At 41.6% G+C, this 27932-nt stretch overlaps 1 protein-coding gene across 2 annotated transcripts in view; it reads left to right on the top strand.

The window, feature by feature from the left end:
* Nucleotides 1-27932, top strand: part of DIAPH1 (diaphanous related formin 1) — a 423627-nt gene that overhangs the window by 336936 nt on the left and 58759 nt on the right. For both annotated transcript variants that reach the window (XM_040344879.1, XM_040344880.1), the window contains exon 19: nt 26216-26311. In XM_040344879.1, the coding sequence (XP_040200813.1) occupies nt 26216-26311 (96 nt within the window). The remainder of the gene's footprint in view (nt 1-26215; nt 26312-27932) is intronic.

The following is a 27932-nucleotide window of genomic DNA, read 5'->3' as shown; positions in this document are numbered from 1 at the left end:
GTAGTTCCAAAATAGCTGGAGTGCTGAGGTTGCGTAACCCTGCTTTAAACCATACCTTCCATAACCCCTCCTGCACTTTCAGATTACATTAATGTAGCATGCTAGAAATTTGCATAGGTATTCCTTCCTTTGTGTCATATAATAGACCACAGGCCATGTAGCATTTATTTTAGCTAGTACTATTAAAAATCCAACAGTAGTATCTGCTGTGCATTACGTTGGTTAAGGTCAAGTGTGAAAGTTAACATTTAATCCTCATATATTTCGTCCCACCTGAAGGCCCGAGCAACCAGCCAGCACGTCCGCCGGCTGGCTGAAGACCCGAACAAAGCTGATACTTCACTCGGGTCTTGGATCTAGTATTCCGGAAGCGATGTGATGACATCACTTCCCGGTTTACTGTCATCTTAAAGGCGCCAGTTTTAAAAAATAAAGTATTCAGAAACGCAGATCTTGACATTTTGAATACTTTGAAGTGCAGAGGATGGGTTTGGGGTCTTATAGACCCCCGATCTCTCCATAAAAGAGTACCTGTCACTGCCTATTACTGTCAAAAAAAAGACAGTGTAATTTTATTTTTATTTTTTATGTACCAAATGTCAGGGAAAAAATGGCTATCGGCAGGCGAGATATAGTATCAGCGCTGAGAAAATGATAGATCACGGTAGATCACTAAGCAAAGTCATTACATCGAAATGGAAATGCAATAAGAGATATTTCCTGAATAGTGCGGTCCTGGCTCCCAGCTTTTGTAAAACATGACAGCCAAAGGGGTAGGACTGGAAATGAAAAGGTCAAGTCTTGCTGAACTCATGAATGACCATTTTTTGAGAAGGTTGTTGTCTAAATTAGGTTGATATTTAATGCAAATCAGGCCTCCGTTTAAAGTCCAAGGCAGCTGGCTCTAACGTTTTTTTGAGGATCTGACACACACCGTACTTCAAATGTTCAATCCAAATACATGCACAAATAGGTAAGTGGTCAGTGACAGGTTTTATGTTGTCACAGTACTACCTTTCAGCAACAGAGAGAAGAATTTATGAATCGGCCGTGATCATGTAGTAAAACTGTGTCGCGGCTTCTGTGTTGCACTGCCGTGCTGTGTGATAGAATTTATACATTCCCCCATTGTACAATAAGTTGGGTACACACGGCCTTAAAATGGTTGGTTCGGTAGAAATCAGCCGGCATTCGGCGTATGTGTACAGCTCCTCGTCTGTCAGAAGCCGATCTTGCATCCAGCTTCTGTCGAACTAGCATGCTGGAAAACCCGCATCCAATTAGCGCTGATCAGTGTGTTCTGGTGGTTACGAAGTAAAAAAAAAAAAACTTAACCCAAGAATTAAAAGAGCATATTCTTTTGAAATCTGCGACAGACGTCAGAAATTACAACAGATTCATGTATGTGCTGATAAGATTTATACAAATCTGTTGTAACCCTGACAGAACTGGCCGAGTTTTGGGGTCAAAGGGAATTATTTGGAGAAGTTTGAGAATAATTGAAATATATCAAATATCTCTTCCAGAGGAACGCAAAGACAAATTTTGTCTCCTCGATTTACTCCAACATTGGAAGAGGTTTTATTTACTTCCCCCTTTTTTTTATATATGTATACCGTATTTTCCGGCGTATAAGAAGACTGGGCGTATAAGACGACCCCCTAATTTTCCAGGAAAAATGTTGATTTTGGAATATACTCACTGTATAAGACTACCCCCTTACTAGTCTTTCTGGAAGCTGAGGGGGAGCCAGAACCGCTGACAGAAACAGGCTTTTTCAAATCTCACTGTGCCATTACATTACATGCCTCACTGTGCCATTACATCACTTGCCCCCTCTCTGTGCCATCACTTGCCCCCTCTCTGTGCCATCACTTGCCCCCTCTCTGTGCCATCACTTGCCCCCTTTCTGTGCCATCACTGCAAACGGTGCATTTACGGTACTCACTTTTTTTTCTGAATAGCAGGCCAGGCGGTGCGGTGCGGTGACAGTCTCTGTGCTGCGAGCATCAAGGATTTAAAAGACGTGCCTTCTCCTCAGACTGTCCTGTGTTAGGCGGAACACAAATCTTCCCAGCAGCGCCTCTGTTCTTTGTTCCGCCTATCACGGACGTCTTCTCATCTCGTCCGAGGATGAGAAGGCATCTGTGATTGGAGGAACACAGAACAGAGGCGCTGCTGGGAAGATTTGTGTTCCTCCTATCACAGAACACACTGAGGAGAAGGAGCGTCTTTTAAATCATTGACGCTCGCAGCAGCACGGAGACCGTACCCGGCGTATAAGATGACCCCCGACTTTGGATGCATTTTTTTGCATCCAGAAAGTCGTCTTATACGCCGGAAAATACGGTATATTTCTTTACAAACTCGTCACAACCATATCTCCATACAGTAAAGTTTTGCAAATGATGCAGTTGTCACACGCATCACTACTAACCATAAAAATGTTGAAGTGTTTTAATGACCCAAGACTTCCGGCTACATCTACGCCACCAGAAATAGGTCACAGATGCCTTAATAAAATCGCCTTTGACATGTATTGAAAAGGTTTACTGTGATCTGAAAATTCCTAAAAGAAATGAAAATCCTTTTTAATATGTATGTGTGACAGACGGTGTATTATGTACATGTGCTAATAGCAGATCACACCTATTAAACCACGGGCACATTTGAGGGCGATTCGCTGGCTCTATAGAGGGCAGTGAGAGATGTCTTTCTTTCACACTTCTGTCACCACTTTTCTCCCTGATGCAGGCAATATCAGATGGCACCTTCACACAATTTCTGCATTTAATATTTGGCACCGTAGTGGTCCCCCACATTTTTTTGTTTCCACTAGCAAATTTCTTTTTTTTTTTTTTGCTGTTAAATGTTTTCCAAACCTAGGGATATTTTGGATAGATAAACTTAATTTAGAATAAAAACCTTCATAAACAATTTCATTTGTTATAGTTTATTATAGTTTTAGGTTCCAAACCTTTTGCAAATGACAGTTTACTCCCACATGTCCACAGATAATAAAATATGGCCACAAATGGATCTGTTTAGGTTTGTCAAAGCCGTGTTAATACAATATCTTTACATTTGAGCATAACCTAAAAAACATCTGAAATAAAAAATTCTAATTATAAATGTTGATATGTACGTAAACGTATGTTTGTTTTTTTTCTTTTTTGGATTTAATTTGTTGCCAATGAATTATTTATAATAGTATACATGTGGCTGTAATTCCCAATTTTGAACACCAGATGGAGCAAAGACTTGTTTTGGTCAGCTGCCACACCCTGAGTGACTCAGTATTATGCAATCTGCTGCGCACTTTTTTTTTTTTTTCTTCTGACAAGCCAAACTTTATTGTTACAGAGTCTGGAATGACAATGAGACAGAATGAGATCAACATGTTCTGTGACTCAGATTTATCATGGAATATGTATCTATTGATAACAACTCTTGTAGCATTCCAGCTTTTTATTGTAGTATAGAGATTTTTTTTGTGTATTTTTAAGGTTTTTGGCAGCTCCTAGTTTATAAGCAGAGGAGGCATTTTTGTTTTTAGTATTTACAATCTTTTTAGTATTTACAATCTTCTTAACATATATATCATAGTGCTGTGTATGCACATTTATCACATAAGGTAGAAATACAGATAATCCTGAAAATGTTTAATCCCTGCTGGGGTGTTTTATTTTTTTTATTTTTTTTGTGATTTTTGCTCATTTATAACACTTTAATTGATCTTGCTGTAAATACAGGTTTTATTTTTTGGGCACATTCCCCCTCCTTGACCTCCCACTCTGTGTTCATTGCAATAAATGTATTGCTATGGGACATAACCCTTATTCCAACCCTGGTCATTACACATTTATGTATATGTTTGCTACTTTGATACATAAGTTGTCAAGCTAAGCTTAGGCAAAACTGGATTTCAGAACTGGTTCAGTCTTATCCTGTCCATTGCAGTATTTAAATAAGCATTACATTGCATGGGATGCCTTGCTATGCACTGTGATTGATTAAAACACACACACGCACACACAATCCCCCCAGCATTGTACCACAATGCATGGTATGTGCAATGTGATGCACTGTTATGTGTTGAGGTGACATTTATAGTGTATGCCAACACACACACATAGAGCCATGCATTGATGCGCATTCCATTAAATATTATTAACAGGGACACAGACAGCACAAGAAAGACAGAGGTTCTAACTCCTGCTTTAACAGGCAATCAATCCAAAGATTATCTTAACAATTTGAGAGCTGATGTGGTAGAAACATTTCCTGTCCTTTACTCCTATAACTTTCAGCGGGTATCTGTGTATGTAAGCAAACTTTTAAGTTTGTCAGCTTTACTAATGACAGGTGTTTGAGCTGGAGCATATACTACTGTATCCACTATGTATGTGTTGCTGTGCATGGTCATTCATTTCAAATGGCATTCAGGCACACACAGCACACCTCAACTCAAAGATGTGAAAATGGATCAGGTGCGTTATACATGAATTGCAGTATGCACACACAGTCACATTATTTATTCACAGGGCTCTGTGAATAGAACAACTTCATGTCCCCATCTCCCATGGCAGCACAGGGTCTCGTAGATCTGGATGGAGCACACGTGTGATGTCCTCACACTTGTAATCCATTGTTTACTTCCTTAGTGCCATAACAGAAGGACTACCCCTTGGTACAGACCTAGGACTGGAGGAACAGTCTGCAGGAGCCTGTACTTTGCACATGCAATGTACTGGTCATGGTTACAATGCTTTGCAGGTTCCAGTGCAAAAATTAAATAAACACAACATCTTTTTATTGCTGTTCATGTGAGTTCAGTTATTGCATGTTTTGCAAAAGGTGATTGTAAAGTCTGTTTAAAAATAACAACCATGTTATACTTACCTGCTCTGTTGCAGTGGTTTTGAACACAGCAGCCCAGATCCTCCTCTGCTCAGATCCCTCGCCAGCAGTCTTGGCCCCTCCCTCCTGACCAGTGCCCACAGCAAGCTGCTTGCTATGGGGGCAGCTGAGCCAGAGCTTTGTGTGTCCATTCAGACACGGAGCCCCGGCTAGGCCCTGTCCCCTCTCTCTCCTCATTGGCTCACTGACTTTGACAGCAGCGGGAGCCAATGGCACGCCACTGCTGTCTCAGCCAATGAGGGGGAGACTCCCGAGCAGCCGACTCTCTCCTGCAACATCGGTGGTTAGAGATGGGCTCGGGTAAGTATTAGGGGGGCTGCTGCACACAGAAGTTTTTTTTAGCTGAATGCATGCAACTTCTGCCTTTACATACACTTTAAGTAAAACCCCGCCAGGTGACTAGCGTTTTCTTTAGTTGGTCAGCAAGTGTGGCTTGTGTATTTCCCTCAAGAGTGATTCACTTTAGCAATTGTATTATCCCTGAAGAAGATTCCCTAATGGGCTGCTAAGTTGGCCAGTAAAAAATTACTTAACCTGTCCATACACGGATCTAAATTTGCAGGGACCAGTCAAATTTTCAGTCCATGTTTGGGCAGGCTGATCAAGCAGGGGAAATCCGACAGTCTGGTTGTACAGTAGACTAACTTCTGTGTAACCAGCCTGCCCCATACATCAAAATGTGGCCAGACTTTGCTGAACCGAATGATTTTCAATCCATGTTTAGGCAGGCTGGTTGTACAGAATTTGATCTACCAATTTCGTTCTGTACAACCAGCCTGTCGGATTTTCCCCTTTCGATCAGCCTGCTCAAACATGGATTGAAATTCGACTGGTCCCTGCTGAATGGGCCAAATTTCCATCCGTGTATGGTTGTCTTAATTCATATTTTGTTCTGGCTAACTTGGCAGCCCATTATGGATTCTTCTTCAGCTTTCATACAATTCCTAAAGTGAATCTCTCTTGAGGGAAGTACACAAGCCATACTTACTGACCTGACGAAAATGCTAGTCACCTGGCTGTATTTTACCTAAGGAAATATTCCACCTTTTGTAAAAATGTGCTCACAATAACAGTGCTAAACAGTGTATTGTGATAGCGAAGACGTCTACCCACTGTCAGAATACAAAACCACCATGGGGAGGCTTTTCCCCCCGTTGAGTCATATATTTGTGTTGCATTAAACTGTTTGGCCGTCAGGAGATTCGCACCAATTTGACCACCACTGCTTTAGTAAAGTAAACTCTTACCGTACTATATCTATGGAGGAACAGTGTTGTCACCTTGGGGCAGGACTAATGAAAACCTCTCCCACTTTCCACTTCTCCATAACAAAGGGGGAGGTGCTAGTTCCCAGAGGTAACCTGGACAGGCCTTGAAATAAGACTGCGGGTGCGCAGGGCAGCTGAGGATTTCTGGCAGGTTCACTTGCACTTATGAAACAGATATAAGAAAACACTAAATTTTTTATATTGAAAGTGTTCACCTCTTCAGAAAAAGACGACCACTTTAAATATAAAGTTCATGTCTGCTGTACTTACTGCTGCCAAGGAAGCTGAACAATAAGTACCCACACAGGTGGTTGAGCTGTCCGGGGATGTACAATACCTGCTCTTCTCTGTGCTTTGCTTCCGGACCAGAGCAAAGGGAAAGGGAGAAAAGCGGGGATTTTCAAATCCCCAGAAAGCTGTACTGGCTGTGTGGGCACTGATAACTCATCACCAGTGAAGGTTACGTAGAGTGGGGACTGGGATGGTGTATGGTGTTCTTTTTTTTCTCAAAAGGCTGCATATGGGGGAAGTTCATTGTTTTTATTTATATACACTATAAGCCGATCTATAATGGCACTTTAAAGTCGAAGTGAAGGCTCACTCACTTGCTGGCGCCAACGTCTTCCCAACTTCTTCAATACATTGAGTCTTTGGCCGTCAGGGAATGATGTTCATTCGTTCTGGCAACAAGGTGTGCTGAGAATGTACACTAAGCTGTGCATTCTAATCCATTTATTTCAGGTACTTGTATAGCGCCGTCAATTTAGGCCACTTTCACATTGGGCAGTGGAGGTGCGGTGACGATATAGCAGCGCTATTTTTTGCACAGCTATACCGTCGTATTTACCGCGATATTCGGGCGCTAGCGGTGCGGTTTTAACCCCCGCTAGCGGCCGAAAAAGGGTTAATACCGCCCGCAATGCACCTCTGCAGAGCCGCATTGCGGGGCGGTATTACCATGGTTTACCATTGATTTCAATGAGGAAGGAGCGATAAACACCTCGCTCCTATACTGCTCCAAAGATGCGGCTAGCAGGACTTTTGGAGCGGTCCTGCTAGCGCACCGCTTCAGTGTGAAAGCCTTCGGGCTTTCACATTGAAGCCTGCAGGGCACGATTTTTTTCATGCGGTATAGCAGCGCTATTTTAAGCGCTGTACCGCATGAAAAACGCCTCAATGTGAAAGGGGCCTTACGCAGCGCTTTACATATACATTGTACATTCACATCAGTCCCTACCCTCAAGGAGCTTACAATCTAAGTTCCCTAACGTGCATTCATACATACACATGTATGTGCTGCAGGGATTTCAAAAGGTAGTTTCTGTACTACTTTTTGCGATTTCAGCCTACGATTTACATTGTACATCTGTAATCGCAGCCCGAAAACGGGACTGATCAGCGGGAGTGAAATCGTCTAAGTTCAGTGTGAACCTGGGCTTAAAAACATTTAGTTATTAAACACTAATCGGTAATTTCGCCTAGCTGCTTTTCTAAATTTTTCGCTTCGAAGATATGTTGGCGTCCTTTCTTTTATCTAGTTAATATTTTATATGTTTACACTCGGTAGTATTTTCACTCTTGATGGACCACTTGGTCTTTTTCTGCTGTCGGCGTTCCTTGTTTCATGAAAGGAATATTAAATCAAGAAATATTGTTATAAAGTGTTCCCTGTTAATTAAAAAAAATATATATCAATAGATTATCTTAATTTTTTATATTTCTGCATACAAAGAAATTAGCAAGATAATTCTATTTTTTCACAAAAATGTAAAATCATATTAACTGCTTTACTTGCCTTTTTGCATGTTATTTATTGTTTCTTATGTCATTTTCATGAGCCCATTTCATTCAGGATTAATTGTACACTTGCCTTTGGCTTATTAAATATGAATTGGTTCTTTTTTTAAGGCATTTATTCACATTTTTCTTGATTTTAATTCATTTTAAAATCTGTGCTGCACTTCCTATTTTCAGCCACCAGAGGTGTGCAGTTGAGCTACTTTTGGCTCAGATTACTGCAATGAGGTCAGAAAAATCCGATTGGATGACTCCTCGTAGCCAAGGAAACCGCCCTTCCTATTTTCACCCGTCGTGCTGGCCCCCTCCCTTGTGTTCCCCACCCTATTTCCTCCTTCTTCCATGCTGACAAAAGAGGAAGGAGCCATGTTTATTGTAAAAACAATTCAGTGCTGACCAGCAGCTTTTTTTTTTTTTTCCATTGGAGGAGACTTTACAGCCTTCCCATCTGTCATTCTTCTCCTTAACTATTATGTTGGTGTGCTGAACATTACAAGCTCTCCTTTATCGTGCCCCCTCCATTTTGTCTTGCGTAAATGAATCATGTGAGATCGTGTTTCTTGTATAATCTGCAGCTGCATCAACAGATTGCACAATGTCCATAAAGAACAGATTGTGCAAAAGGATCTCCTCTTAGCAGCGTGCCCTTTCTTGGTTTATGTGTGTGCATATACCTAGAAACCTTCATGCAGGGGCATCCATCCAATATAGAGAAAGCTGCTGGATTGCAGATGTCTTTTCATTGTGGGGTGCAAGTAGTTCAACTTTCATTAAACACCCAGCAAACCTGTTGAAAGTTTAGGATTATTCTGCTGTTAGATACTTTGTGACTTTTCTTCATAGGAATAAGGAATTATGGAAAGTTTATTTTTATTTTTTAGGTTGTCTCCCTTATTAAAATAAACGTTTGCTGTTTTAAAAGTTCAGTATAATGCCAAGAATAGCTAACTTTTATTGTAACTAATAATACAGTATCAAACGTTTTAGTCTGTCTTGGCTTTGTAAGGCTGGCTGTACATTATACAATTTTTTCCTTTAGAGTTACAAAAACTTTATAATTGGAGGTCAAACCTAAGCATGTTTAATGTGTATGCAATCAGACAGTACTACATAGTTGAAGGTAAATTTAAAGGAGATTGAATAAGAAAATTGTATAATGTACGACCAGTGTTGCATGCAAGGTTATGGCAAAAATGTCAGCAAAGCAAAATAAAAAGTTTCCAAAGAATATTAACATATAAGAAAATGAATGCTTTATTGAACGCTGTCACAAACTGAGCCCTCTTGTCTTGAAATATATTAGAACTGTACTGTCCCCCTTTATTTTGGATTGTGCTCTACAAACTGTTCTATATAAATCCTGTAAAATTATAAAGAAGTGGGTAGGTTGCCAATGCTGTGCTCTCCTGAAAATACTAGTTGCCTGGCTGTCATGCCAATGCGCTACCTTTTTTAGTATTTTTTGTCTCGCTAACCTAGAACTATACAGATAAGGAATTTTGCCATCCACTAGCTGCATATTTACTCTGCGTTCGTCATTCAGATTGCAGGCAGGGACGACCAGGTAGCTATGATCTTAAAGGGGAGTTCCAGCCTTTTTTTATGTTTATTAAAAGTCAGCAGCTACAAAAAGTGTAGCTGCTGGCTTTTAATAAACAGACACTTGCCTATTATACGGTCCAGCGCCGCGCCGCCCGGAGCTTCGCTTGTCTCGCCCCCTTCTCTGCTAGCGTCTCCATTGTAACTGGGCACCTGGCCGTGACAGCTTTCGGCTTCACAGCCAGGCACTCACTGCGCATGCGCGAACGGCGCATCACTCCCTGAGTGGACAGGCGATCGCCTGCAGATAGCGGCCGCCAAAAGGCGATAAGACATATCGCCTAGGTGGTCCCTGGGCGGAAGGAGGAAGTGGGACAGGAAGTCCCACTCCTACTGAAGCCCCCACTAATAAAAGAAATTGCATGCCAAATGTGGCATGTAAGGGGATGAGAAGTGGATTAAGCGGAAGTTCCACTTTTGGGTTGAACTACGCTTTAAGAAGGAGCCTAGGAATGCAGGTCACACATTTCTCTCATGACAGGTGCACTTTAACGCTTAGTGGGTGTTGGAATTTGATTTTCAAAGCGACCACATAGAGAGTTGCCAGCTGTCATTTTATTGCCTGGCATGGCTGCTAACATAAGGCAATAAGCTGCGCTGGAAAATTGCATACATCTCCCATAAAGTCTCTGCATATCACTTTATCATGTAAACTTGTGCAGTTTGTATTTTGAGAATATCGACACAAATGTGGACCTTCTGTAAAAGAGGGATTTTAGCATGCACCAGCTCTATAACCTTTGCAGAGGAACAGAATAAGCTTCCTGTGGCTGATGTTCATACCGTAGTTGTATTGCGCTCATAATCATTTATTAATTCAAACACAACCCAGTTATGGCAACTAATGTTCAAACTTTAGAACATTGTATGGGCTTGTTAAAGTTGCAGCACATTACTGCCTCGCAATTTGCAAAACTGAATTTACAAGCAAAGATCTGCTGTGATCTATAGGACTAGTTCCTAATAAGGAGCTGCATTGCAGCGTTCCGGGCAAAGTACATCCTGCTGCTTTTTTGGTGTCCCCATGCGTGGTCTATGGGTGTGCCATCGTTTTAAACCTACAGTAGTTGGAACAAGTCCTAATCACTTTGATGTGACTGTTGATACACTTTTCTGTTCTTTTAATGCTCTTTCACGGTTTCCAAATCTGTTCTTTATAGTTAGTTGTGGTGATCTTTTTAATTTTTAATGCTGTTTTGGTGAATCATCATATAAGATGGGTGTGTGGCAGTTGCAGTTAGGTTGTACTGAGACAATAAATCCTTTCTTATGAGTGATATAAAGGGGATATTAAGACCAACAAAGCGAAACAGCTCAGTGTGGAAGACAGCCAGCTACTGAGTTACGGGATTCCCCTTCAGGGATGACTAACTTAATTGTCACACATTTATTTTTTAAGCAAAAGACACATTGTTCATTATTTAGCTACCAGAGAATGGTCCTCTTTGACTTTTGTAGGGAGCCAGCCCCTAAGGCTTCCAACAGTCTCTCTATTGCTGACACATGCTTTATTTTAATTAGCTGAAATCCTGGAAATGAACTGTAAACGGAAGATGTTTTAGAAAAAAAAAAAAGACATAGGTCCCCATTAATACTTGGGAAGAAATTTGTGCCTGCAGTTCCCTCATTTGGACAGCAGAGGTTGCACTTGAACCATTCTGCAGAGATTTCAGCTTTTTCTTGTGCCAGGCCATTTTAACTGTACTCTCCATTTTGTGTAAATGACGCAGATACTAAAACGGGTTTTGCACTGAAGCTGCCCAGAGATGGCAGTGTGTGTCAGCATATCCTGTAATCCCTGCAGAGGACAGGTCTGGACTAATCCTGTACTAGAAGCTCACAGTCAAAGTATTGGGAGAATAAGGACATGGAGTTAAAGTGAAAACACTACACATTGTGCCTTTTTTGTTGTAAAAGAAATTGATGTACATATTATTATGTGTTAATTTTTTTGAATAACATGTTTCTGTATAATCTAAAATTCTATATGTACTCAAGGTCATATTTGCTAATTACGTATGCAGGTTTCATTTCTCACTTTGCAGTGCTACACGATGGCAGAGCTGTACTGCGGTTTCTTATGTTGCAATTCTATGTGCCGGCCGACTAATTGAAAAAAAAGTGCTTTCTATGTGGCCAATATCCCACACTAGCAAAGAAATTGACAGAATATTTCCACCAAGTGCCTAATTTTGTGGTTAATCTATATATCCAAACACTTAGTGTTACTAAACCCACAGCAGTCAAATCAGTCTGTATATGCAGTAAAGCATGCTGGTTATACTCACTGTGGAACCTAAGGGGGTTATTCCTCTGCATTATGTAAAAAGGCTGTGTGACCCTGGCTTCTCTGATCCTCCCCATCTTCCACAGTCCCCAATCCATCTCCTGATGCAACAGAGCCTTGGGGGTACTCTGCACATGCGCAGTTTGGTGTATATTACTAGAGTTTTTTTTTTTTTTTTTTTTCTTGGAAGGGTGCATGTGATTGGCACATGGCCAATCAGCACTGACCAGACAGAGGGTCATGGGTCCTGCAGCCTTATAGGACAGTCAGAGTGGAATGTAAACTCCTCCTACAAGCTCTAACCAGACACTCATAGAAGTCATAAGACGCTATATACTGCTGAGAAAAGGTATCTAGTAGTTTTATATTTACTTAAATGTTTGCATTTCCATGTACTGTGAGAGACTATATATAGTGAATGCAGAGTCCTGGATTTATTAACACTTTAAATCTGTAATCTAAGCATACACTAATTCTATATTTCTTAAATACATCCTACATTTAAGAGTTGCAATGACCTAATGGGTCTAGCTGATTGATGGACTCTTAAAGCCAACAGCTAATTCAGCTGGTTATTGGTCCCTTCTAGGCATCCAATTTTGCCCTAAAGCCATGACCATTAGAAGTCCAACTGATGTCATTTTCCCAGCTTGATTGTCCATAAAGTAATTAAAGTAAATAATAAATGATGAAACGCAACAGCAGTGTGCACCACAATACACTGCTCGTTGTGTTTGTTTACATCAGCATATTGTGGTACTTTGCCTTGGTGTGTTGTGATGCTATTTAAAATTCATGGTAACACATTTCTGAACGGTGTTTAATGCATTATAGTAATGAGCCTGTGCATTTTTTTCACAGGCCCTAAAACTATCCCTGTGACCTTGTGAGACACTACTGACCATAAGGGAGCCTTACTACTTAGGGCCCTTTCATACGGGCGGATCAGTAATGATCCGCTCCGTTTGTCCGCAAAAGCTCAGTGGGGATCCTCCGTAAAATCCCCGCTGAGCTGGCAGCTGACAGGGCGGTCCCCGCACACTGTGCAGGGACCGCCCTGTCTTTCCTCCGCTCTCCCCTATGGGGGATCGGATGAACACGGACCGTATGTCCGTGTTCATCCGATCTGGCAGACGGAAGAAAAATAGGCTTTTCTTCCGTCCGCAAATGCGGATCTTTGCGGAGGTGGACGATTACGGGTGTCAGCGGATGGTCATCCGCTGACACCCGTAATCACATGGGGACCAATGTATGTCCCGTTTTCATCCGCAACGGACGGATGAAAATACGGACATACAGTCCGCACGTGTGAAAGGGCCCTTAAACCTGAAAAAACGTGTAAGAAGAAATTGTTATTGCCCCAATATTCAAAAAGCACTAAAATTATTAATTGGTCTCATATATAAAACAGGAGAAAGGGTGTTGTTCCAGTATCAGATGATCAGACTCCTCTTGTAGCCTTTGCTAGAAAAAAAAAATAGAACGTCTGGATTCGAAATGCTTGCTAGAGACCCCAGCACCTGCACTTTTGTCCCTTTTTTTACCTTTGTAAGATTGTCCCCTGGTCTACCAGTTTTGGAATGACACATGTTGCACAGAAGCAGGGGCAGCTGTCACTACTGTCATTGAGTAGTTTAGACCTGATGTCAGCCAGCTGCAGCTTCCACACACTGGCTTATTATTCTCCACATCTTTGATCCAAGTTTAGAACTTTTATCTAATGTTTTTTTTTTTTTTTTTTCTTAAGCTTAGTCATTGGGTCTTTATTTGAAAACCATTGCGTAAATTAAACCTTTCCTGAGATAAAGACGAAAGCCATTTTGCTAACTGCCGGACTGTAATATTTTGTTTACTAACTTCGGAACTATGGGTCTCAAACGCTGGCAAAATATCATCATACTAGGTGTGGATCAGTATCTACTGAGGTGATTTTAGTTTGCGTTTGTAGCGCTATACAAGTTACTCATTCATTCAAAGGCTATTTAAGGTGGAAAAGTCAGCCTCCCAGCCAGGGAACAGGAATGTGCAGAATAAGTCAGCCATGTCAATCTCTCTCTTTTGAGTTAAACGGGTACAGGAATTCAAAACTATGGAGAGCGGGACTATTTTTTTTTGTTTTTATACAATGTTTGTAGTGCCATCATAGATTTGAAGTTACAGAGAGTACTTTAACCACCTAAGACCCGGACCAAAATGCAGCTAAAGGGCCCGGCCAGGTTTTGCGATTCGGCACTGCGTCGCTTTAACAGACAATTGTCGTTCGAGGTGGCTCCCAAACAAAATTGGCGTCCTTTTTTCCCCACAAATAGCTTTCTTTTGGTGGTATTTGATCACCTCTGCAGTTTTTATTTTTTGCGCTATAAACAAAAATAGAGCGACAAATTTGAAAAAAATGCAATATTTTTTACTTTTTGCTATAATATTCCCCAAAAATATATTAAAAAAAACATTTTTTTCCTCAGTTTAGGCCGATACGTATTCTTCGACCTATTTTTGGTAAAAAAAAATTGCAATAAGCATTTATCGGTTGGTTTGCGCAAAATTTATAGCGTTTACAAAATAGGGAATAGTTTTTATTGCATTTTTATTAATTTTTTATTTTTTTTACTACTAATGGCGGCGATCAGCAATTTTTTTCATGACTGCAATGAACATGGCGGACAGTTAGGACAATTTTGACACATTTTTGGGACCATTGTCATTTTCACAGCAAAAAATGCATTTAAAATGCATTGTTTACTGTGAAAATGTCAGTTGCAGTTTGGGAGTTAACCACAGGGGGCGCTGAAGGGGTTAAGTGTGCCCTTATATGTGTTTACAACTGTAGGGGGGTGTGGCTGTAGGTGTTTACACACAGCTCTCCCCGTTCTTCAGCTCCGGGGACCGATCGCGGGACTCCAGCGGCGATCGGGTCCCGCTGTCAGGGTCACGGAGCTTCGGACCGGGTCGCGGCAGCGCGCCCGCGACCCCACGGCTGGGCTTAAAGGGCAATGTACATATACGTTGATGTGCCCAGCCGTGCCATTCTGCCGACGTATATCGGTGTGAAGGGGTCCTTAAGTGGTTAACTCCTGCCCTCAAAGGATGTAGTACACTGTTGTTTACCGAGCACTGAATTATGTAGAAAGCCATTTTGTTCTAATTGAGTTGGGAAGTGTTAAAACCCCTATTGCACTTTTCAAAAACTTACAGGACAGACGCTAAAGTTTCGAAAAAAATAGAACTTTATTCACAAATAAAGTATTGACTAAGTTATCAAACCTATCCACAAACAATCCCCCACCTTTCCCCAAAACTAAAAACCTAGTAAAATGTGGTCATAACATTGGACATCCCATCACATCATCTCACGTACCATTAATGTATAACAGGTCTGGCTACTACTTGTTATGAGTACCTATTGCATCACACAAATGTGTGTAAGCAATATCCTATACAGACACGTTTCCAAGCTGCAGCCAGAGCCGTTGAGGTATATTTTTGGCAATGCTTTCATATTAAAAGGAATAAAGCATAAAAGTAAAAGCGCTCAAGACTCCAGAAGTAGCAATTGGTTATTCCTGCAAAATTATTGTAAATGTGATACACAGATTGCCAGTGTTCCTGAGCCTTCTATAATGTCACAAACTCCATTAGGATTAATCTAAACACCAACTGCAAAAAATCAAAGATGTCTTAATGTGCAGGATACTAATGCAAATGTCACAGTTGGCAGAAATGCACATATCACAGTAGGCAGTATTCACGGAAACCTGGTATAGCAGCTATATGACAACAACCAAGGGTGATGTAGTAAGCCATTTTGTTTTAATTTACTTGGATAGTGTTAAAACCCCTATCACACTTTTCTTGTCGGTGGGGAGATTTCCTTTTGCTTTCTGAAGTTGCAGCAGGAAGCTAAGGGAGATCCATTCAAAGTGCTTGAACTCCTCTGTTAGACGTCACTCAAACAGGTGCCCTATATTGGAACCCTTTCAGCCCCCAATCCCCACCTACTGCTCGGGTAACAACCTTAAAAAAATGTGGGTTTACCATTGCTTACTGACACTGACAAAGGTCAGGATATATCGTGAGGGTGAGTTCACCCAGCAGGGGTATAGACAGCAATTCTAACTATCCAAAAGTATGTTAACTTTTTTGGCAGTACGTACATATACTAGAAATAAGCCTAGGTCACCTAAGTGGTTTAAAGCACATTTTCTAAAGCACTTCAACATTTGGGTTCACTATATTTTCTGTAGATTTAAATAGGAGTGCCAGAAATCTTACTATTTCACCTTTCCTGGTAACCAGCTTATTATTTGCTGAAACAAAAACAAAGAAGCTCAAACAATTTGGTTACATACACAAAAATAATGCGCCAAAATCACCTGAAAACGCTCCATGTTCAAGTGTTAATAGGGACCTATAAAAAGTTTGATTTGAGAATGCCTGTACTGATGTATTTTAATATATTGTGGTAAGCTTATGTTTTTTAGTAGTCCTTCATCTTGACAATCCATGATATCATACCAGTTATTTGTTTTTTCCTCCTTGGTATTGTATTTTTTTACATTTTCGTTTTTACATTAGCAGAGAACAATACAATAAATATTGAGCTCCTTAAACAGTACCAGGGTATGTCATGATGTTTTCAGTCTAAAGACAAAAACAAAGTTATTTTTCCTGTTTGTATGAGCTGGTAACATGCTGGGAGGAGAGGAAACGGCTTACAACCCCCATAGATGTATATTGAAGTACACATGTGTGGACCTTTTACCTATTTTAGTCAATGTCTGGAAATGACCTTTCCGGCTTCCTGTTCCTCTTTCTGAATGACAGCTGCAGTCATTCTTCCTGGAATCCCCAGTGAATAATAATTTGATACACATGGTTTCCTGACAGGATGAGGAACATGTGTCTGTCCATTTCATGGCCTTAAAATGTTTGCGCCTTCTGACTAAAAGTCATTCTTGGATTTACAGACTTGACATCAGTGAAAATTGCGTTTAATTTTTTTAGAACACGAATTTGGCCACATTTATATTTTTATTGCTGTACTAATTAAAAGCAGAGGATTGTTTTTCGTATGGGGAGCTGCTGAGAGTAGTTAATGCAAACAGAAGTTCTATCTGCTTTACTTGAAATGGGAGCTCTGGAATGTTACACCCTCACTTTGTCTGTGCCCCTGTGTATTCTAGCTGATTGACAGCATAGGCCCCTTGCAGAGCAGTGAAAACATTTTGGACCTACTAAACAATTGCGTATACAATATTACATTTAAAAATTCTTTGTTATACAGGACACAGGATCCTTAGCCATCAGCCATGGGTTGCATCCAGCTACCTTCATATTACCCATGGTTAATTACTAAAGATTATATATGCATTTTATATATGTAAGGTGCTGCGTAAATTGATGGCAATATATAAGTACCTGTAATAAAGATTTACTGCACTCCAACAACAGGATTTTACTGGCAGGTTAAAAAAATTTGCACACATAACCTGCAATAAGAGGCATATTTAAGTGTAAATTGTAATTTAACAACGATTTTAGGTCCGAAATGACCATGAGAACATGCTAATATGCTACCTCAGATAAAAAGAGGACTTGCCGAAGTAATACAATCCTTTTTACAGCAAGGAAAAAGGTTTTCAACCACTAGCTTAAAGCCGTTCAGCATGCTAAAATGGGGACCACGCTAAAGGAAACGTGTGCTGGAAGAAATATGCAGGCTGTGTCTGTCTCAAAGGTAAATAGTTGTAGCTTAGCGGTCTCTGGCTCCAGTATATTTTGTTTAATAGCTGACCCAGGCAGGAATGCAGTCCAAATCTCTGTACTTCTTACTTGCTCCAGGTCAATGACTCATGTTTTAAAGCCAATATGCCAGAGAGATAGCCAGGCAATTTTCATTTTCAGACGTGGATTCAGTAATGGCAGCCCATATATATTCCTTATCACAAATTTAATATATGAGGCTGGTAATTGAACAGTAGAGTAGTGGCAGTAAATTCAGAAAGAACCAGTATGTTCTGTGGTGCATCTAATTTTGGGTTACTCAGAAGTTTTGGGTCAGATGAGAAGTGGCCAGGGAATCCAGCACTGTGCTGGTAGGTTCACATGAACAGTGTCATCTGTTAATGTAATAGGAAAATCTTCTCAGAGCCCGCGATGCAGAGCACTTGCAGGTTTACAACCCCCACAAGTAACCCAGAAGTAGCCACCGCTGTGGTCTCGATGGTTCTCAGAACCAGAACATTACTTGGCATAACTCCACTTTTGTCAAGGAAAAAAAAACATTCCCCTCTGGGTGATCCATGTACCTTGCAAGGATTATAACAAACTTTGTTGCAGATTCCTAACTAAGACGACGGCTCCACGTCTGATTTTCGTATGGTCAGTTCACAAATCCGTCACACAAAATTACAAACACACATGCTCGGAATCAATGCTCACCAAACACAAAATTAGCAGAAGGGGTCGGAATCAATGCTCACCAAACACAAAATTAGCAGAAGGGGCCCAAAGGGTGGCGCTCAAGAGCTGAAATTGCTCGTAGTATGTTACTAAGTTCGTGTTTGTGGCAAGACAATTGTGTACCGTTGGTATGCAAGACAAGATCCTGGCACACACCCTTTTGACAAAAATCCGATGCTCGGTTGGCAAACAATTGTACCGTGTAAAAGAATATTGGCTGCACTGCAATGTAAAAAATGCAAAAATGACAAAGCGTGAAAATTTGTGATTGAAAACAAAAAGAAACCCTGTATGTGTATTAAGGATCACCTACTCTTCACCCTCTAATGGAGACGAGGTAGATGAAATGATAAAATATAATCCTAAAGCCCAATGAGACTGTGCCTGTCAGTGGAACATCTGAATGACACTAGCCACTCGCAGGAAGCTGTCACATCTATGTGCGGTTTGTAATGAAATATATAGATGAATAACAGTGTAAAGAAAAATTGAATGAAGTTATAGTCCAAAATTTAAGTCCAATAAATCCAGTGCTCATAAGTTCCTTTCCAAACGTGAAATGCAATGGTGATATACGAAACACCCAAGGAAAATGTGATGATCCCCAATGGATAGAAAAGCCGCCACCACTGAAATCACAGCCACTTACCAGATTTCCTGATCTCATACGCAAGATCAAAATAGCTTATGGCATATAACCCAGCCACAGTCTCTGCTCTTCCCAAACTAATTCCTCTATTGTCCAATGTAAATAAATCCCAGTATGAATGGAAACTCAATCCGCCAATCAATCACATGAGATAGAGCAAAGAGAGGAGAGGCTCACATAGCATAAAACAGCTTAAAAGCACTTTATAAAACTTTAAAAACAAAGATCCACTCACATTTGTGTAGAAATATATATAGTGTGTCAATATGTAGAAAAGCCGGCCGGCTCCCACAGCCCGTACGTTCCGGGACTCTGCGTGGTATAGTATGCAGTATCGTCATCACGCCGTTCCTCCCTACGTCATTTCGCCATAAATGACGTCGTCCAGGGGCACGAGCGGCGTGCTGACACACCGCTATTTGAATTCCACTACACAGGGAATGCCCAGCTCAGAGATCCGGGAGTCCCCGGCACCATCGCCACCATTTTGAAAAGGGGCAAATGTGGCAATAGTGTCAAGATTAATGCGGACATATAATAATGAACAAAGCCAGTTAAGGTTAAAATAATTTTTGGGAAAAAAAACATAAAGGTGAACGGAAAAAGAGGGTAATACTTTATAGATGAATATAAAATATCGGACATTAATTTACTGATAATGAAACCGTAACATTAATCAATGTATAAACAATGTTCCCATTCAGCTTGAGCTGGGTCTGGCAGCCATACGGTGGACGGAAGCCCTGACACTCCCAGCATACCTGTACTGTAATAAGAAGCCAAATGGAAAAATTGTAATAAAAATGGATAAAAAAAATAATATATAAACATTTGAAAAAAAAGAATTTTAAGAGAATGTGGATCACCAATCAAGCACTCAGCCATCACAAGGGATGAGAAGACCGCTGTGGGGATAAGATCAGACCTGCCGTATGGAGGTATATATAACCGTGAGCAACTCCAGCTCTCACAACTGCTCTTGCAGAGTTAGCAAGAGACCAAATCAGGATAGGGGCAGGCCCCAATGCATTTATTATTATTTTTTGGCCTGAAGGAGGCAGCACCTCGGAAATGTGTTGCAGCCCACCCCAATTATGATTTGGTCTCTTGCTAGCTCTGTGAGAGCTTGAGTCGCTTACGGTTATATACCGCCATACGGCGGGTCTGAGCTTATCCCCACAATGGTTTTCTCATCCCTTGTGACAGCTGACTGCTTGATTGGTGATCTACATCCACCCTGTGTGCAGCTTGCAAGATACTTTTATGGGAGTGTATCTGAATAAAGTGTTACTTTTACTATCACACTGACCTAGGCGCCCTCTTTTTGCTGTTTTTGTTTCTTCCGGTCAGAGATGATCCCCAAGGAAAATGCATTGTCTTTTCGGAATTTAAGCATTTTGGGCTTATAAGACATACATTTTCGTTTTGTGACCCGGTCAATATAGCTAAGGCCTGACCATATACTTCCAGTCAAAAATAAAGTGCGGTCATTACTGTAAAGTTGGGTACACACTTTCATTTCTTTCTATTAAAAAAAAAAAATATTCCCACATCCACACAAGCAATGTGAAGGCAGGAATTTCCCCCTACGGAGCGGTTGTATTCTGAAAGCAAGGGCTTGGCCCATCAGAATACACTCATCAGCTGCAGCAACTGATCGAATGCTGATTTTCAAGCAGAACTGTTTGGTTGTTAGAACAGCTTCTGTTTAACAGAGAGGGCTACACATGGATCAAAATGCATTTGTCTCCTACTGATCTGGCAACATTTTGATGTGTGTGTGTGTGTAGCACTACCCCCGAAGGAGCTGCTGGTTTGTGTTGGGTGGCATGTTACCTCTGTATCTCAGCCGTCTAGGGTACTTGATGAGAATTATAGTAAATGGAATGTCCACACAACAGGTGTCTTTTCTGTGCCTTTATTACCCAACCGGGTAAAAACAATTAAACAGTAGAAAAGTGAAGGGATAGCAAATGGGAGACAGTAGATCCAGGTGTAACCGAACACGGGAAACAGTCCTGCTTCCAACAACACTTTACTAAGCCACTCCAGCCGGAGTGGCTATAGGGCACCTGGACAGGCCTCTCTCACCAGCCTGGCAGCCAGTGTCACTCGAACTTGGGATCAATTCTCTGCCACAGACCCTCCCAAACGAATGGAGACAATTGGTCCAGAATCCTCTCTCAATAGATTCAGCACCCGGATCTCCTTCAGGTAGTATTGCAAATTAGCGACTGACAGATGATCAACATCCAGCCTGTCAGATCCCAGGTAGTCCCCGGATGAATGGATAGGTCCCTCCTGGAACACCAGCCTCGTGCTTGGTATCCTTCGGACAGACTCCTCATTGGTCAGCTTCCTCCAATTGGACGGACAGCTCGGTACCCCCTTTCATATTGGACACAGTGGATCAATCACTCCAGGCCAACGTGGTCCCGGAACACTGCTGCCCACGCACACCCCGGCCAGGAGGGCCTTATGCAGGGGTGTCGTGGAATGACTACCCCAATGGTGGGCGCCACACGAGGAAGAACCTCGAGGTAATGGCGTCTGCCCCCTTTATACCCCTCCCCAACATGCACAGCAAGGCAGCCAACCCTTGACTGGCCGCTAAGGAGTGGCACTCAGAACACTTGACTACACTGCTGCCACCTGCCGTCCGGGGGAACCCAGGAGTCCCCCAGACGAAAGGACAGCCCACAGCCAAGCCAGAGCAGAGACCCACATTTAAATGATCAAACTAATTCAGAGCTAACTATTTCTCTGAATTCTCCCCCTAAATTTAACATAGCACCGGCTCTGAAAGTAGCCAGGCGCTACATGTGTATTCAGCTTTATCGGATAGTGAAGCTGGGGACACACAGTGTGTTTTAACACACATTGCAATGCATCTTGCATTGCATGTCCGTGCATTTTACTATGCCATGACATGCCTTCTAATACGCTTCTATAAAATTCAGTGGAAAAGGCATCAAGCAAGACACAAGTGTAAAAATGCTCTTATCCTTAAGTAACTTTTCAATTCTTTTGTTACTGAAACTTGGGCCACATGCTTATATTAATACTTGTTATGTGATGTACTCATTAGACACCCCTGTTTCCCATAGTAACCAGATTCCAGTTGTAATTTTTCTCTTTCATCTGAGAAAATGGACGCAAACATCTGGTTTCCATTGCAACAGCTCAGTTTTTTCTCTTAGATTTTTTTTTTTCTTTAAAAAAGGAGCCTTTATGTTAAAAACGGGCAGAGTAGCCAGAAACAGCTAGGGGTCCATATAAGGCATTCCTGTACTATACAGAAACACACCATAGTGTGTTTAAGTTCTTTGATTTAATGTATTCTACCAGTAAACTCACATTGGTGTGTCAAACCTACACTGGCCACAGTGAATTGTGGAGTTCAACTAGGTTCAGCTCTAATACGTTGTCTAGCAACTTTTTGTTTGCAGATTATTTTACTGATGTGGTGGTCTCTTTCTGTCTATCTACACTTCGCTCCAGCCTCTTAGGTGTCTGGGTGCCAAAGGAATTGGAATTGAAGCGAAAATTCACAGATAGACACTCAGCAAAAAAAAAAAAAAGGAGTAGCGCAGGGAAGGTTTAGATTTAAGGTCTTTATTATTGTCTGCGTCTTTGTGCTAGTATAGCTCATTATTATTTCTTAACCTGGTGGCACAAGGTCAGGAATGAAGGCAAAATTCCCCAAAGGGATCACAGATGATAAAAATCTAACAGAAATCATGATCTTTCCTCACTCTAGTCAAAACAGGTCTTGGTACAGGAGTACAGCAAATAGCCAGAAATGTTTATACAAATGCCATATGGCCTGTATGGACTGTGTTTAAGAATGAACAAAAAAGTGAATGTGGCATAGCTCAGTGATACCCAGATTTGTGGTTTTCTGGAAATTGTTGATTGGGTGTTGGCTAACCAAAATATGAACATTCCAATGTCAGTCTGTGCATTCAGCCTTTTTGGAGCTTCCAGTGGGAGAAATTCAAAAGAACTAAATGCAGAGTTCCGCCTTAAAAAACAAAAAAAAAAAAAAAAAGTCAGCAGCTACAAAGTGCAGCTGGTGACTTTTAAAATTAAAATAGGGATACTTACCTGTCCAGGGTGCCCGCAATGTTCTCACCCGAAGCCGACCCGTTCCGGGTGTAGGCACCGGCATTGCTAGTAAAGGAATTGCAAAGTGAAGCCTGGTTCCCTACTGCACATGTGCGAGCCATGCTGTGCATTCTGAGTGGTCCCTGCTGTATTCTGGGACCCATGTGTCTGCCAGAAAACAGCAGGGGGGGGGGCAGGGGAGGGCCGAACATAGCATTGATTGCCATGGATACTGCGGCAATCTTTCACCGGGAGTGGGAGCAAATACCTGGATTAGACAGGTATCTGCTCCCCCCTGAAATGTGACAGCGGAGGGGGGGAGGAATTCGGACAGCGTAAGTTCCATTTTTGGGTGGAACGTCACTTGAATCACTTTGCACAGATTACATAATCCACATACGATTTATTGATACCCTGCACAAAGCTGAGTCTTTGGTTGAGCTTCTGCTTGTGTTGAAACATTGGGCTCATTAATGTTTTTTGTGTACATAAAACATTATGGGGTTATAAAGCATTCAGGTGTTTGGCTCATATTCCGAAAACCCATTTTTTTTTATGCTAGTGATTCTTGACAACAAGACTGTAGTTGTTGGTGACTGTGTGATACAGTGTGTTGTTTTTTTTTTTTTTCAATAATTTTCTGCTTAGACGATGAGTCAGTTTCAGTCTTATGACAGTAATTTTGTGCTAAGTGCTTTGGCATTGTAGTCTGGGAGTTTTCCAGTTTAGCTGTGTTTTGTATGCTTGGCTATGGGCAGGTCTGTCATTGGTTACAAAGGAAGAACCTACCAATTCTTGTAGAAACCCCCGGGACACACTTTGAGATCCTTGCTGGTATTGTCCTCCCTCCGTGATTCACACACTTCGGGACAGAAGTTTTATTGCCGATGGAATACCGCTGAAAGTAATTCAGTTAATCAATAAACCATGCACAGTTTAACAATGCTTACATCTTTCAGAATTTGAGCTTTCATTGTAATTATTGTTGAACGTTTACCTACAAAGACTTTATATGTGGGAGAAAAGTATTTTACACATCAGAAAATCATTTAAATTGTAGACTAAGGCCCCTTTCACATGGCATTTCCGATCAGGTCCACTTGTCGGTTTTTCAGATAGACCTGATCAGCCATTCACCCCTATGGACCGGCTGGTGTAAACAGACTTGTGTCAATTTTCAACTACCTATCTACAATCCGATCCGGTCTGCTAAAAAAACAGAAGGGGATCCGTTGTCCTCCATCTAGGCAGATCGGATTGGAGGGCAGTTGGGTGTAGACAGAAAGTGGAAAGTCTGTCATCTGCCCGCTCTTCTTTTATCAGCGAGGGATCAGTGAACAGATCCCCCGCTGATCAAAACAGAGTCTGCCCCATGTGAAAGACTGGGAGTATTTGATTTCTTTAGGATCTTCTGTTTAAATTCTAGTAATAATCAGTAGTCTTAGAAACATCACAACTGCGCTAAAGTCAGAACTTTCAACGACCTAAGTTTGACTATCTCTAGACTGCAAAGTATAGTTAGGATTTTTTTTTTTTGTAAATAATAATTTGCATAAATTCTTGGTGTGCAGAGTGACCATCTCAGGAGATTTTCCGTAACCTTTTCGTATATAAATTCCAGTGTTCACTTTTGTTCTTCTAAAGGCAGATTTTATATCCTAATGCATTCTATGCATTAAGATAAAAAAACTGTGTGCAGCAGCCCTTTAATACGTACCTGATCTCCATCTCCATCCAGTGATGTTGAACAAGAACATCGGCTGTCCCGGGACTCTCCATCCTAATTACGAGTAGAGGAAGAGGGCGCAAAACTTCTGGGGTACAAAATGGACAGATATGGATGGAAAAACAAAGAGTAAAGATGGTGCATGTCATCTGAGGAGTGGTGGATCTCACTCAGCTCTGTGGAGGGCAGCTGATATAGGTGACATGGAGATTTCTATGTTGCAATGGTATGGAGACTGCTCGGGCGGATGTCAGCGACTGCGGATGAGATGTCAGGCTGCTAAGGTGAATGTTGGCGGCTGCGGATGAAGTGTCAGGCTACTCGATTGCTGACAGCAGATGAAGTGTGTGGCTGTGTGGTGGATGACCATGTCTGAAGATGGAGTATGTCAGTGGCTCCAGGTAAAGTGTCAGGCTGATCAGAGGGTAACTCTGGCTGCGGTTTAAGGTGCTGAACAACTTGGAGGATGGAGGCTGAAAATGAGCTCTTGGGCAGCATGGTTGCTTTAGGATTTTGGATGGTGGCACTCAACGGGGTAAAAGCCCTATTGGTTTGACAAAAGGGGTGGAAGCCCCTCCCAAAAGTAAGTGTTTTTTTTTTCATCTTTTTTTTTCACCCCCACTTATCTTGTTGTTTTTCCATCTATCACTGTCCATTTTAACCACAGAAGGTTGGCGCCCTCTTCCTCTATTTGTATTCACCTCATCTAGGTATTTTGGACCGATCTATCAGCTGGACCTGGAGCTGCCTCCACTTGTTTCTCACCTGTCCATTTGTCTCGTAGTTCCTTTTTGATTCATACTTCCCTACCAGTATTACAGTAGCGCCATAGTTCCTTCTTTATCCTCTCCCTCCTGATTGGCTGAGATATAGCAGCGAGCTCCAGTTGCTGTCAATTAAAGTCAGTGAGCCAATGAGCAGAGAGAGGCCCCCCCCCATAGCAAGCTGCTTGCTTTGGGGGAACTAGGAAGGGGGGGGCAGGAGCACCGGGGTTGGATCTAAAAAAGAGGATCTGGGCTGCTCTGTTCAAAACCACTGCTCGGAGCAGGTAAGTATAACATATTTTGTTATTTTTAAACAAATGAGTCTTTTAATGTTTTAAATCTTAGCCAACAGTGCAGCTAAGAGCAAGCCACAGCTATTAATAGAAAACTCAATGGTTAAATTGGACCTAACAAGTTCTGTAAATTTGAGAATGAGGCATATAGGTGTGCACCTGTGTGTACAGTATCTCTATAGAAGCATTATTGGGGCATGCTTAGATTGAGGACATTGTAATTGTGGTTTTCATTGTGTACATTGTTTACTTTGAGAAGAGATGGAATACAATTACATTTGTGAAATCTATTTACTATTGACTGCGTATGTTTCTGCTAATGTTATTGTTTCTGTTTGACCTGCAGCTAAGAAAGACCAAGATGGAGAGGATAAGAAAGCTGCACCGAAGAAGAAAATTAAAGAACTTAAAGTATTGGATCAAAAAACTGCCCAGAATTTATGTAAGTCTGTTTTTTTCAAATTAATTTTGTTTCTGTCGTGCACAATCGGTGTATTAGGTTGTGAAAACTATTTGTGCCTCTGCCTCACTTTATCATCATCATACTTAGAGTTAAATCATAATAAGCATCCTTTACCTGCAGACATTCCTCTTTTCACTTCCTCATTGTTCGTTTTTGCTCAGAAGTTGCTCTATTTCTTCTCTGTTCTGTTCACTTCCTGCTTGTCTGATTTTACTGACCATCGTGATGGGAGGCTTTACTGCGGTGGTCAGTAACCTGCTCACCCCCTCCTGGGAACTGCATCTGTGTGGCAGGATGCTCTCTACGTGTTAGAGACTTCAAGGAGGTGTGAATTACTGGGCGTGCCGCAATTCATACTGGGAAATGTATTTTTTACATGAACGAGCGATGCAAACCAGGAAGTGAATGAGAGAACAGAAACTAGAATGCCGGAGGTTATAAGGAATTTAATAGCTATTTACTCGTTTTTTTAACAGAATCATTACACTATTCTGTCTGTCTACCTTGCAGACATTAATTTTAGGAAAAAAATGTTTTCCTTTACAACTCCTTTAAAGCTGACCATAGCCCAGACATGATATAACCCCCCAGTCCATTACCAGGCCCTTTGGGTCCATAATATATGAATATTAAGGGGAATCCTGCACCAAAAATACCATAAAGAAAATGGCATGGATGTCCCGTTCCTCCCCCAAATCCACATCAGGCCCTTAAGGTCTGGTACGGATATTGATGGGAACCCTGTGCCAAAATATAAAACCACATGGGGGGCCCCAGGCACTACATACTATAAACACCAGTATATATACCATACGGCCTGCCCTTATATACTCTGCAGAAAAACTGGGCCTTAGGTGTTGGTGGTATCAGAACACTGTAACCCATCTCAGTTACTCTTGTTGGGCGCAGGAACGGGCCCTGCTGTGAAATTTTATATCGAAAATTGTAATTACATGGCCCGGTTAAAACAGGGGCAGAAAAATTGGGCCTTTGGTTTTGGTGGCGCCAGAACACTGGAACCCCTCAGTTACTCTTGTTGGGCGCAGGAACGGGCCCTGCATAACTATTTCAAAAAAGTAATTACATGCCCCTGTTAAACAGGGGCAGAAACATTGGGCCTTGGGTAGTGGTGCCCTAAACTAAAAATATTGTTGAAGGCTAGCATCATCAAGATTGAGGAGGAATAAGCTAGTCAGCATAGGCAGTCTTCAAGGATCCATAGCAAATTCAATCGCTTACATCAGCATCAGGTGCTTGATAGCTGCTGATCCAAGACTGATTCATTTTGATGAATGTGAGCCTATCAACAGAGTCTGTGGACAGGCTCACTCTTTGATCTGTAACAAACCCTCCAGCAGCACTGAATGTGTATTCAGAAAGCATGCTGGATGCAGAACAGGCCAGTAGCTCAATTGCATATTGAGCAAGTTCTGGCCAGTGGTGTATCCTCAAGACCCTGTAACGTAAGGTATCCAAGTCTGCTGTTGCCCCTAGATATTCCTGCATCATATAATGCAGACACTGGCGATGGTTGCCTGAACTGATCAGACCTTGGCGCTGAGGACTGAAAAATTGTTTAAAGGCATTGGTCAGCTGGCCA

Source organism: Rana temporaria, chromosome 3 (assembly GCF_905171775.1).
Source record: "Rana temporaria chromosome 3, aRanTem1.1, whole genome shotgun sequence".
NCBI classification, from domain to species: Eukaryota; Metazoa; Chordata; class Amphibia; order Anura; family Ranidae; genus Rana; species Rana temporaria.
The sequence above is the reverse complement of the archived record's forward strand: the minus strand, read 5'-3'. Positions and strand labels throughout refer to the sequence as shown.